The following is a 12,629-nucleotide window of genomic DNA, read 5'->3' as shown; positions in this document are numbered from 1 at the left end:
GAGTGTGTCATCTAGTCACGCGTCAGAGCGCATTGTAGTTATTTTCACCACCAAATTCTTATGGACAGGGAAGCTCGCTAGATGAAGTCTTACTCTTTGAGATCATGTAGTAGGGATAAAATAAGAAAATATAATTGGTTTACTGAGAATAGATACTAAGAAATAATAATAATAAATTAATAACAATAATAATATTCATAAAAATACACGTTTGAAACTGGGAAACTGATTTTTTTAAAATTCATTTTTTATAGATGGCTGGAAAAGAAAGGAGTAAAAGCAAGGTGTGGAGTTATTTTGATTTCACACACTTAAAGATGGTCTTAATATATATATATAATTAATTTTTATATCATCTTTTACATTTTTTTATCTAAAAATTTCTTTGTGTGTTTATTTTTATTTTTATTTGTTTGCTTATAAGTTAATTGTTCTTAAATATAGAAACTTTAATAAAATATAAGTTTTTCAAATTGATTTGAAAATGTTGCACTTTTTGACAAAATATCGGTCAAAACATCGGTAATCCGTGGGCTAGGACTCTCCAAAATCGGGATCGGCATCGGACCCAAAAATCCGGCATCGGTCGGGCTCTAATATATATATATTTGACCATTTATGTCATTTCTTATTCCCTTATTTTAGTGTGTATAAATAGACTTGTGCAAGAAAAATGTATTGTTTAGACATGATTTATGAAGGACAGTCAATTAATTATTCACAATCATTTCCTGTTGTTGTCAGTTGTCTTCAGAAAGGGAAAAACTTCAACATTTTTTTAAATATAATTTAATATTTTGGTATTCATTTCGGTCACATTTACAATATGAAAACATCAACTTTTTCAATTACATTTTACCATATAAATAAATAAATAAATAAGTAAATAAATAAATAAATAAATAAATTTACAGATAAACAATACACTTTGAAATAGCAGTAAATACTGTATGTAATATTGTGATCCCATCATATGCAAAGTCTTTCTAAGACAAAGCGTGCTTCAGGAATTAATTCACTGGTGCCTTCATTGCAGCCGAAATTAGGTCCAGCATTTTAAGATGACGAAGTACTTCTCTTCTGATGAGTTCCCATGAATGTGCGTCGTACTTCTGAAAAATAGGAAACCATATAAAATAACTTAACTGCTTAATGGCTATTTTCATACATTGCAAGCTTTGTTAACGTGTAACTATAGTTTAGGGCATATATACCACAATAAACAAGTGAAAAATAATTTCGTAAACACTCATTTAACTTTTTTTTTAGTTTTTTTTTTTTACTTTGTTTCATCTTTATTCATTTCAATACCTATTAATTGTATTTACTTCTCTGCATTTTTTTGAAACCATTTTTTGTTCAATGTATGAGAAGTAGTGTATAAAGTTAGGGTTATTATTATTATTATATTTATAATAATAATAATTATTATTATTATTATTATTATATATTCACATATGTATGACAATGAATGACTTCACAATAACTTACCTTCTGCTTTAAGACATTCTTTTTCAACTTTCTGAAGTATCGATTCAGTCTCTTCTCATATTTACTTGCAGAAGAAACCTGTGAGACATTGATGAAGGGTTAGACTGTTTCCTGTATATTTGGAAAGATTTTGAACAGGTCTATTTCCTATTAGGCTGTCTACTTACACATTTCTGAAGTTCGCCAGACTGGCGGTGAAGGGCAGCGCGAAAATGTGTCAGTTTCAGCCTGTTCCATGTCACAGCATCCAAATTCCCATCAAACAGTTTGATGATCTGATCAATGAACTCGTGCAGGAATTTCACTTTGTCATCCACCTACATAGGAAGGAAACATTTCGTTATGATTCTGAAGTGGTTGAGTGGCTAGTAGACAATCAACAGCTCTTAACTAATCAATAGAGGTCCCACCAGGGTCAGTGTTGGGCCCACTTTCATTCAGTCCCTGCAGTAATGATGATTTTCCCTCTTCGTGCCTTTCTGTAGATTTGCAAATGTATGCAGATGAAAGTTATCTATGTAAATTTATGTGAAAGAACAAGCCGCAAATGGCATGTGGCCAAACAGCAGCCATTTTCCATTAACTGGTTAAACTATATGTATCTCAAGTTTGAGAGTGGCGAGTGTGAGTGTGGGGGAAAACTGTGTTTTCTGATTTTAAATGTACAGCTCTCATCTTAACTCAAATGTTTAGTTTAAACGATCTGTTAAAATGACGGTTAATATTCAGACTTATGTTCACCTGTGATGGAATTACATTCAAAATGAGCAGTGTAGCTAAATCTGTTAAATCTGTATGGTGCGTTGACACAATTTTTGACCTGCTACTGTTTATATCCATTGTATCATTGGGTAAGTAAAGTAAAGCAAGTGTCTGAAGCATAACATCCCTGTAGACAACTGTATCGTTTTCATCAGAATTTCAAATCGCCTTCAAACTGAATTCCTGTCTATAGGAAGGCATGAGACAACTCTGGCTAATTAGACAAGTCAGAAACAATGAATACATACCTGTGCTTTGTGGATGCTGGTGTAGAGGGTTTTTGGGAAGGGTACGTGTACCCTAGCATCAGTAATATCTCCACCCTACAAAACAAAGTGACTTTAGTATGATTATAAATGGCATCTGACTGAGCCTCAATTCCCAAGTAAACAAGACGATCTGATAATTATAACCCGAGGCATTCCACACATCAACAAGCAATGCTGTATGAACATGCGACGTTATGATATTTAAAAGGCACAGTGCTACTTGAGTATTTTTTCCCCTAACCATTGTATTTTTCTACTTTTCGTGCTGCACGAGCGTCGCGCGTGTGATGTGAATTTTTGGAAGACATTTGAAAATTCATGCTTTAATTTGCTGCCGTCACAGGTAGTAGCAGTTCTTACGGTTGTACCTCACAAAATAAAATTAAAAAATAACATTTTGCTACGGTAGAAAAATATTGCTACTTAGGAAAGAAGTTAACATACGGGATCGAACCCAATAGCCTTTAATATAAATATTATTTTACTCGGTTAATTAAATTCGATTAATTATTAAATTTGCACACAAAAAAAGACGACGTACTGGCGAAAAAGCAGGTTGAAAACTCACCATCTCACTGAGCAACGACAAGGATTCGCCGCTCACCCGCCTGAATCCGTGTTGAATCCAGTTGCAGCCGTCACAGAAGTCTTGTGCGCTGCAAACAATAAACAAGTATAAGAACTTTCTCGCGTCCATGGCTTACACGGTAGATTTAGCTTCTTCTGCTCTTGGTTTGCAATATACGGCATTGTGTCTGTGTGTGGTGGCTTATATATGTAGGCTATATGAAGTAGAAAAGCAAAAACTAATTTTTAAAAGGGAAAACGAAGAAAGTGTGAAATTTCCTGGTCAACTTTCACTTTCCATCTACCATGCGGGGAATTACTGCTATAGTGAGCCTGCAGTCTACGGCATTCCGTGCTCAACAGTACGCACACATAAATTATGCTGTATAAAAAAACAATCAACATAAAAATCATAAACAGATATGAAGTGTGACTAAAATTGTTTGACTATTTACATAACTTACTTTAAAGCCTCATAGCTCACAGCGTGTACAGGTAGGCTACAAGACGGGTTTTCAGTAAATTGTCTTCCAGGCACCATATGGCCAGCTCAGTTGGCTACAGCGTTTATATTTCCAAGGGTCTGATGCAACGTCCTGTAAACAGACTTAATGTATATTTTTCTTAAATATTAAGTAGCTAAAAGTAACACAGCAGATTTTGTCTTATAATCTTTGCTGTGGTCCTGTATTTGCAATCGAAGAAGTCTACTCCTCCGTCTTCTGAGTACTGCTCTGCCCACTCGGTCCGAGTACCAAACTTCGGCCACCTATCTAGGTTACTTACGGGTCGAACAGAATACATACGGACTTCGTGTCGCTTTTCGTCCGCTTTGTGAACTTTGGCTATCCCCTTCGAGGAAAAGCAATTCCAAGGTTGTCTCTGGTTTTTCAACAAGCCCTGTAGGCTAGTTCTGCCCTTTCGCTGTACTTGTGCTTCTTCACCTCCCCAATTGCAGTAGCTAGCTACAAACGCTCTGCTGAAAACTGATCCCTCACAGGCTTCGTCGACACCCACACCCTCCCCTCCCCGCACAGAAAAGAGCCTCTCGCCCAGGAACGTCCCAAACACATTTTAGAAGAAGAAATACAGGCAGAGGAGCACAGATTGGGCAAATGTGTGCAATCACAGAAACTGCCAGTGCATCGTAGATGTGACTGAACATGGTCATTTTATAATATTTTCAAGGTGAAAATCCCGCATAGTATGCCTCTAATAAAAGGGAATTTTAATGAAACTCAACAATGCGATCCCTCTCCCAAAATAAATGAAATTATAGCAAGCACGGAACCGTCCAGACCCACGGCGCAACTCACTTCCGCAGACACATTTTAGCTGGCACCACCTGCGCATGCGTCCTACTAAAGGAAGCACCACCTCCGCATGCGTCCCACAAAACGTCCCTCAAAGGTCGTCTGTGAGTGACCACAATTTGCAATGCATAGCCCATGGTGCCAGTTCCTGCGCGCCATGGGAAAAACAGCCTCAGCCCGTCTGTGATTACCGTCTATCCTGCGCTCTCAGAAAAGGGGTTCTTTGGTTTGTCTTTTCAGGGGGATCCTTTTTAGCTCTTTATGGAACCATATGGTACGTGTCAAAAACCCTGAAAGCTCCCACATTGAAATATTTTGCCTGACAAAAAAACTTTGTCTAGATACGGTTTCTCTGTGGAGACAGAGGAGCCTTTTGGAACCTGTTCTTCTGAGAGCGCCCAATGTCCATTCTGCCAATAAAACATGTTGCCAATAATCAAACTTTTCCCTGGAAAACACCCATATAAATTATTTTTGATTCAATATACACTATTATGTACTGTGAAAAAAAATGACATTTAAGAACAATGTGGCAGCTTTTTAACACTGTTAACCCCTAATAGACTAACAGTAAATCATGAATTGCGTGTATTTTTGACCATATATGTCTTTTCCTCTTCCTTTATCAAAGTATGTATAAATGTATTTGTGCGGTCGGACACTAAGAGAAACATCTAATGTTCTGTACATGATTTATGAAGGCCTGTCAATTAATTATTCAATCATTTCTTTTTGCCAGTCATTGTCTTCAGAAAGGGAAAAGGCTACAAAAATTGTTAAAATATCATTTTATTTTTTGGTCTCCAACATCACATTTCCAACATGAATACATCAACTTTTTCAATTTTGTTGTATCATGTAAAAATAAATAAATAAATAAGTAAATAAATAAATAAGTAAATAAATAAATACATTTACAGATAAACAATACACTTTGAAATACTGTATGTAATATTTTGATCCCATCATATGCAAAGTCTTTCTTAGACAAAGCGTGCTTCAGTAATTAATTCACTGATGTCTTCGTTGCAGCCATAATGAGGTCCAGCCTTTGAAGATGACGTAATACTTCTTTTCTGATGAGTTCCCATGAATGTGCGTCGTACTTCTGAAAAATAGGAAACCATATAAAGTAACTTCACTGCTTCATGGCTATTTTTATACATTGCTAGCTTAGTTAACGTGTAACTATAGTTTAGGGCATATATACCGCACTAAACAAGTGAAAAGTACAATAAGAAAAAAGTAATTTAACAGTTTTTTTTTTAAAAGTTGTTTCATCTTTATTCAATTCAATACCTATTGATTGTATCTATGTTTTTTTTTGGAAACCATTATCAGTGCAATGTATGAAGTAGTGTATAAAATTATTATTATTATTATTATTATTATTATTATTATTATTATTATTGCACTGTTTCTCATATGCATGATGACAAATGACTTTGCAATAACTTACCCTCTGCTTTAAGATATTCTTTTTTAACTTCCTGAAGTATCGATTCAGTCTCTTCTCATATTTGCTCGCAGAAGAAACCTGTGAGACATTGATAAAGGATTAGTCTATTTCCCATATATTTGGCAAGGCTTTGAACAGGTCTATTTCCTTATTATGCTGCATCTACTTACACATTTCTGAAGTTCGCGAGACTGGCGGTCAAGGATAATGAGAAAATGCTCCAGCTTCAGCCTGTTCCATGTCACAGCATCCAAATTCCCATCAAACAGTTTGATGATCTGATCAATGGAAGCGTGTACGAATTTGACTTTGTCATCCACCTGCATAGGAACAAAACGATCTGTTAAAATGACGGTTAATATTCAGACTTATGTTCACCTGTGATGGAATTACATTAAAATGAGCAGTGTAGCTAAATCTGTTAAATCTGTATGGTGCGTTGACACAATTTTTGACCTGCTACTGTTCATATCCATTGTATCATTGGGTAAGTAAGTAAGGTAAGTAAAGTAAAGCAAGTGTCTGAAGCATAACATCCCTGTAGACAATTGTATCGTTTTCATCTGAATTTCAAATCGCCTTCAAACTGAATTCCTGTCTATAGGAAGGCATGAGACAACTCTGGCTAATTAGACAAGTCAGAAACAATGAATACATACCTGTGCTTTGTGGATGCTGGTGTAGAGGGTTTTTGGGAAGGGTACGTGTACCCTAGCATCAGTAATATCTCCACCCTACAAAACAAAGTGACTTTAGTATGATTATAAATGGCATCTGACTGAGCCTCAATTCCCAAGTAAACAAGACGATCTGATAATTATAACCCGGGGCATTCCACACATCAACAAGCAATGCTGTATGAACATGCGACGTTATGATATTTAAAAGGCACAGTGCTACTTGGGTATTTTTTCCCCTAACCATTGTATTTTTCTACTTTTCGTGCTGCACGAGCGTCGCTCGTGTGCTGTGAATTTTTGGAAGACATTTGAAAATTCATGCTTTAATTTGCTGCCGTCACAGGTAGTAGCAGTTCTTACGGTTGTACCTCACAAAATAAAATAAAAAAATAACATTTTGCTGCGGTAGAAAAATATTGCTACTTAGGAAAGAAGTCAACATACGGGATCGAACCCAATAGCCTTTAATATAAATTCTATTTTACTCGGTTAATTAAATTCGATTAATTATTAAATTTGCACACAAAAAAAGACGACGTACTGGCGAAAAAGCAGGTTGAAAACTCACCATCTCACTGAGCAACGACAAGGATTCGCCGCTCACCCGCCTGAATCCGTGTTGAATCCAGTTGCAGCCGTCACAGAAGTCTTGTGCGCTGCAAACAATAAACAAGTATAAGAACTTTCTCGCGTCCATGGCTTACAGAGTAGATTTAGCTTCTTCCGCTCTTGGTTTGCAATATACGGCATTGTGTCTGTGTGTGGTGGCTTTTATATGTAGGCTATATGAAGTAGAAAAGCAAAAACTAATTTTTAAAAGGGAAAACGAAGAAAGTGTGAAATTTCCTGGTCAACTTTCACTTTCCATCTACCATGCGGGGAATTACTGCTATAGTGAGCCTGCAGTCTACGGAATTCCGTGCTCAACAGTACGCACACACATAAATTATGCTGTATAAAAACCAATCAACATAAAAATCATAAACAGATATGAAGTGTGACTAAAATTGTTTGACTATTTACATAACTTACTTTAAAGCCTCATAGCTCACAGCGTGTACAGGTAGGCTACAAGACGGGTTTTCAGTAAATTGTCCATATGGCCAGCTCAGTTGGCTACAGCGTTTATATTTCCAAGGGTCTGATGCAACGTCCTGTAAACAGACTTGGTGTATATTTTTCTTAAATATTAAGTAGCTAAAAGTAACACAGCAGATTTTGTCTTATAATCTTTGCTGTGGTCCTGTATTTGCAATCGAAGAAGTCTACTCCTCCGTCTTCTGAGTTCTGCTCTGTCCACTCGGTCCGAGTACCAAACTTCGGCCACCTATCTAGGTTACTTACGGGTCGAACAGAATACATACGGACTTCGTGTCGCTTTTCGTCCGCTTTGTGAACTTTGGCTATCCCCATCGAGGAAAAGCAATTCCAAGGTTGTCTCTGGTTTTTCAACAAGCCCTGTAGGCTAGTTCTGCCCTTTCGCTGTACTTGTGCTTCTTCACCTCCCCAATTGCAGTAGCTAGCTACAAACGCTCTGCTGAAAACTGATCCCTCACAGGCTTCGTCGACACCCACACCCTCCCCTCCCCGCACAGAAAAGAGCCTCTCGCCCAGGAACGTCCCAAACACATTTTAGAAGAAGAAATACAGGCAGAGGAGCACAGATTGGGAAAATGTGTGCAATCACAGAAACTGCCAGTGCATCGTAGATGTGACTGAACATGGTCATTTTATAATATTTTCAAGGTGAAAATCCCGCATAGTATGCCTCTAATAAAAGGGAATTTTAATGAAACTCAACAATGCGATCCCTCTCCCAAAATAAATGAAATTATAGCAAGCACGGAACCGTCCAGACCCACGGCGCAACTCACTTCCACAGACACATTTTAGCTGGCACCACCTGCGCATGCGTCCTACTAAAGGAAGCACCACCTCCGCATGCGTCCCACAAAACGTCCCTCAAAGGTAATCTGTGAGTGACCACAATTTGCCATGCATAGCCCATGGTGCCAGTTCCTGCGCGCCATGGGAAAAACAGCCTCAGCCCGTCTGTGATTACCGTCTATCCTGCGCTCTCAGAAAAGGGGTTCTTTGGTTTGTCTTCTCAGGGGGATCCTTTTTAGCTCTTTATGGAACCATATGGTACGTGTCAAAAACCCTGAAAGCTCCCACATTGAAATATTTTGCCTGACAAAAAAACTTTGTCTAGATACGGTTTCTCTGTGGAGACAGAGGAGCCTTTTGGAATCTGTTCTTCTGAGAGCACCCAAAGTCCATTCTGCCAATAAAACATGTTGCCAATAATCAAACTTTTCCCTGGAAAACACCCATATAAATTATTATTATTAAAATATTATTATTATTATTTGATTCAATATACACTATTATGTACTGTGAAAAAAATGACATTTAAGAACAATGTGGCAGCTTTTTAACACTGTTTACCCCTAATAGGCTAACAGTAAACTATGAATTGCGTGAATTTTTGACCATTTATGTCTTTTCCTCTTCCTTTATCAAAGTATGTATAAATGTATTTGTGCGGTCTGACACTAAGAGAAACATCTAATGTTTTGTACATGATTTATGAAGGCCTGTCAATTAATTATTTAATCATTTCTTTTGCCAGTCATTGTCTTCAGAAAGGGAAAAGGCTACAAAAATTGTTAAAATATCATTTTATTTTTTGGTCTCCAACATCACATTTCCAACATGAATACATCAACTTTTTCAATTTTATTGTATCATGTAAAAATAAATAAATAAATAAATAAACAAATAAACAAACAAATAAATAAATAAATAAATAAATAAATAAATACATTTACAGATAAACAATACACTTTGAAATACTGTATGTAATATTTTGATCCCATCATATGCAAAGTCTTTCTTAGACAAAGCGTGCTTCAGTAATTAATTAACTGATGTCTTCATTGCAGCCATAATGAGGTCCAGCCTTTGAAGATGACGTAATACTTCTTTTCTGATGAGTTCCCATGAATGTGCGTCGTACTTCTGAAAAATAGGAAACCATATAAAATAACTTCACTGCTTCATGGCTATTTTTATACATTGCTAGCTTAGTTAACGTGTAACTATAGTTTAGGGCATATATACCGCACTAAACAAGTGAAAAGTACAATAAGAAAAAAGTAATTTAACAGTTTTTTTTAACGTTGTTTCATCTTCATTCAATTCAATACCTATTGATTGTATCTATGTTTTTTTTTTTTTTTGGAAACCATTATCAGTGCAATGTATGAAGTAGTGTATAAAATAATAATAATTTTATACAATATTAATTTTTTTAATAATAATAATAATAATAATAATAATTATTATTATTATTATTATTATTGCACTGTTTCTCATATGCATGATGACAAATGACTTTGCAATAACTTACCCTCTGCTTTAAGATATTCTTTTTTAACTTCTTGAAGTATTGATTCAGTCTCTTCTCATATTTGCTCGCAGAAGAAACCTGTGAGACATTGATAAAGGCTTAGTCTATTTCCCATATATTTGGCAAGGCTTTGAACAGGTCTATTTCCTTATTATGCTGCATCTACTTACACATTTCTTAAGTTCGCGAGACTGGCGGTCAAGGACAATGAGAAAATGCTCCAGTTTCAGCCTGTTCCATGTCACAGCATCCAAATTCCCATCAAACAGTTTGATGATCTGATCAATGGAAGCGTGCACGAATTTGACTTTGTCATCCACCTACATAGGAACAAAACATTGTTTATGATCGTGAAGTGGTTGAGTGGGTAGTAGACAATCAACAACTCTTAACTAATCAATAGGGATCCCACCAGGGTCAGTGTTGGGCCCACTTTCATTCAGTCCCTTCAGTAATGTTGATTTACCCTCTTCTTGCCCTTCTGTAGATTTGCAAATGTATGCAGATGAAGCAGTTATCTATGTACATCTATGTGAAAGAGCAAGCCGCAAATGGCAAACAGCAGCCATGGTGCATTAACTGGTCAAACTACTTCTATCTCCAGCATGAGGGTGGCGAGTGTGAGTGTGGGGGAAAACGGTGTTTCCTGATTTTAAATGTCAAGCTCTCAGCTTAAACTGAAATGTTTCGTTTAAAAGAGCTGTTAAAATGGTGGCTAATAATCAGGCTTATGTTCACCTGCAATGGAACTGCATGGAAATGATCAGTGTAGCTAAATCAGGCAAGGTTCATTGATGGTTTTTGACCTGCTACTGTTCATGTCTATTGTCTGATTGAGTGGGTGCACAGTAAAATACCCAGTGTTAATTCAACTCTTAACAGATAACACTTTGCCCCACATTCCAGTTATAAGTAATGAAATAAGTACATAGCTGTTCTCTTTACATCACTACTGTCTGAAACATAACACCACTATACACAATTTCATCAGTTTGTTTCAGAAATTTGAATCGCCCTCAAACTGATTTCCTGGCTATAGGCAGGAGGCCACCCTGGCTGATTAGACAAGTCGGAAACAATAAATGCATACCTGTGCTTTTTTGATGCTGCTGTAGAGAATTGTTGGGAAGGGTACAGGTACCCTATCATCGGTAATATTTCCACCCTACAAAACAAAGTGATTTTAGTATGACTACAAAGGGCATCTGACTGAGCCCCAATTTCCAAGTAAACAAGAAAACCGACTCATAGCAACACGAATGTGAATTTATTGGATGACATGTTTGCCAAATTCATGGCTGCAGTAAAGAAAATATTAGAAAGTCGGAAAACGTTAACACACCGGGTCAAACCAGCGAAAAAGTATGTTGAAAACTCACCATCTCACTGAGCAATGACAGGGATTCGCCGCTCGCCCACTTGAATCTGTGCTGAATCCAGTCGCAGCCTTTACAGAAGTCCTGTGCGCTGCAAACAATAAACAAGTATAAGAATTTTCTCGCGTCCATGGCTTACAACGTTTACTTTGATTATTCCGTTCTTGGTTTGAAATGTACCCCATTGTGACTGTGTGTGGTGGCTTATATTTACAGTCTGAAAAGCAAAAGGAAATTTGGAAAAGTGAAATTCCTGGACTAGCCTACTTCACTTTCGCTTTCCATCTACCGCGCAGGGAATTACCGCCGTAGCGAGTCTACATTCTGTGCTCTAGCAAATTATGTTGTATAAATAACAATAAACATAAAAATCATAGACAAATATGTAATATGAGAGAAATCGTTGTTTGCCTATTTACATAATTTACTTAAAGCCCGTCAGCTCACAACGCGTACTGGACGGTTGTACCAGTAAATTGACGTCCAGCGAACGTACAGCCAGCACAGTAGGCAACAGCACTTGTATTTCCACAAGTCTGATGCAGCGTCATGTAAACAGACTTGGCCTCATTTCATCTTTAATATTAATAGGCAACAATATCACGTCGCATTAATGTAATGGTGCGAAGACTGGTCTGGCACACATTTTGCTCTCCAGGAATACTGAGCCGACATGCAATTTTTTGCTGTTCTTGGGAAGTGTCGCAAACCATTATAGTCTGGTGACGGTTGTTACTTTCAGAATAACCCCGCTATTATCAAGACTCAACAATAAAGGAATGTATAAAGATTGGAGTTACAAAGTTTGTCTTTCTGCAGGATTAGGTATGTATACTCGGCAGAAATTTTCTATTGCCTCGTCAAAGCACTCTTGCCTCATCTTGTTGCCTCAATATGTTACCCTCGGGGATCCTCCAGGCTTGATGACGAAACTTTTTTTGCTTTCGTTTTCCTTGTATGAGGCAACTCTAGAAAAGAGGGAAGCCCTCTTCCGCTTACGGTTTAGTGATGCAACCTCAGCTCTATCATGTTCAGCTGCACTCGATGTGGGTGGTTTCCAGTGCAGTGGCGTCAATAGTGTTGATGACACCTGGTGCGGTCGACCGTTGGTGTCGGAGTGACGCCTCTGTTCGCCTAAGTGCTAGAGCAGACCTACAGCTTCCACGTTAACAGTACACACACAGAAACACACACACACATACATACAATACTGGCACAAATTATGGAAACAATTGAATATTAAAATATTAATGCAATATCTTCCAACAATTGCTCTTTTTGTTATGAGATATGTAAGAAA

General features: G+C 37.2%; 2 protein-coding genes across 2 annotated transcripts; both read right to left on the bottom strand.

The window, feature by feature from the left end:
* Window positions 1-779: 779 nt before the first annotated feature.
* On the bottom strand, window positions 780-8,199 carry LOC118217093. The gene is made up of 12 exons (XM_035398893.1): window positions 7,569-8,199; window positions 7,110-7,197; window positions 6,521-6,595; window positions 6,032-6,181; window positions 5,862-5,939; window positions 5,412-5,510; window positions 3,896-3,996; window positions 3,091-3,178; window positions 2,502-2,576; window positions 1,659-1,808; window positions 1,492-1,569; window positions 780-1,112 (listed from the first exon to the last, which is right to left on the bottom strand). The coding sequence occupies exons 2-12, from the start codon at window positions 7,110-7,112 to the stop codon at window positions 1,011-1,013; spliced, it is 999 nt and encodes a 332-aa protein (XP_035254784.1). The 5' UTR covers window positions 7,113-7,197; window positions 7,569-8,199; the 3' UTR covers window positions 780-1,010.
* A 1,099-nt stretch (window positions 8,200-9,298) lies between these two features.
* LOC118216116 (interferon a3-like) lies at window positions 9,299-11,461 on the bottom strand. The gene is made up of 5 exons (XM_035397141.1): window positions 11,333-11,461; window positions 11,044-11,118; window positions 10,124-10,273; window positions 9,954-10,031; window positions 9,299-9,562 (listed from the first exon to the last, which is right to left on the bottom strand). The coding sequence occupies exons 1-5, from the start codon at window positions 11,459-11,461 to the stop codon at window positions 9,461-9,463; spliced, it is 534 nt and encodes a 177-aa protein (XP_035253032.1). The 3' UTR covers window positions 9,299-9,460.
* Between the last annotated feature and the right edge of the window lie 1,168 nt (window positions 11,462-12,629).

Source organism: Anguilla anguilla, chromosome 17, assembly GCF_013347855.1.
Source record: "Anguilla anguilla isolate fAngAng1 chromosome 17, fAngAng1.pri, whole genome shotgun sequence".
Classification (NCBI taxonomy): Eukaryota; Metazoa; Chordata; class Actinopteri; order Anguilliformes; family Anguillidae; genus Anguilla; species Anguilla anguilla.
Note: the sequence above shows the minus strand (reverse complement) of the source record. Positions and strands in the feature narration are given on the sequence as shown.

What these genes read in the sequence shown, in the direction of transcription:
- LOC118217093 (XM_035398893.1), bottom strand. An exon ending in CCAGCATCCACAAAGCACAG is followed by an intron (nt 6,182 to 6,520) that starts GTATGTATTCAT and finishes GTTCCTATGCAG; the next exon opens with GTGGATGACAAAGTCAAATT. An exon ending in AGAATATCTTAAAGCAGAGG is followed by an intron (nt 5,511 to 5,861) that starts GTAAGTTATTGC and finishes CCTATTTTTCAG; the next exon opens with AAGTACGACGCACATTCATG.
- LOC118216116 (XM_035397141.1), bottom strand. Translation starts at nt 11,461, where the DNA reads ATGGACGCGAGAAAATTCTTATACTTGTTTATTGTTTGCAGCGCACAG. An exon ending in TGTCATTGCTCAGTGAGATG is followed by an intron (nt 11,119 to 11,332) that starts GTGAGTTTTCAA and finishes TTTGTTTTGTAG; the next exon opens with GGTGGAAATATTACCGATGA. An exon ending in GCAGCATCAAAAAAGCACAG is followed by an intron (nt 10,274 to 11,043) that starts GTATGCATTTAT and finishes GTTCCTATGTAG; the next exon opens with GTGGATGACAAAGTCAAATT.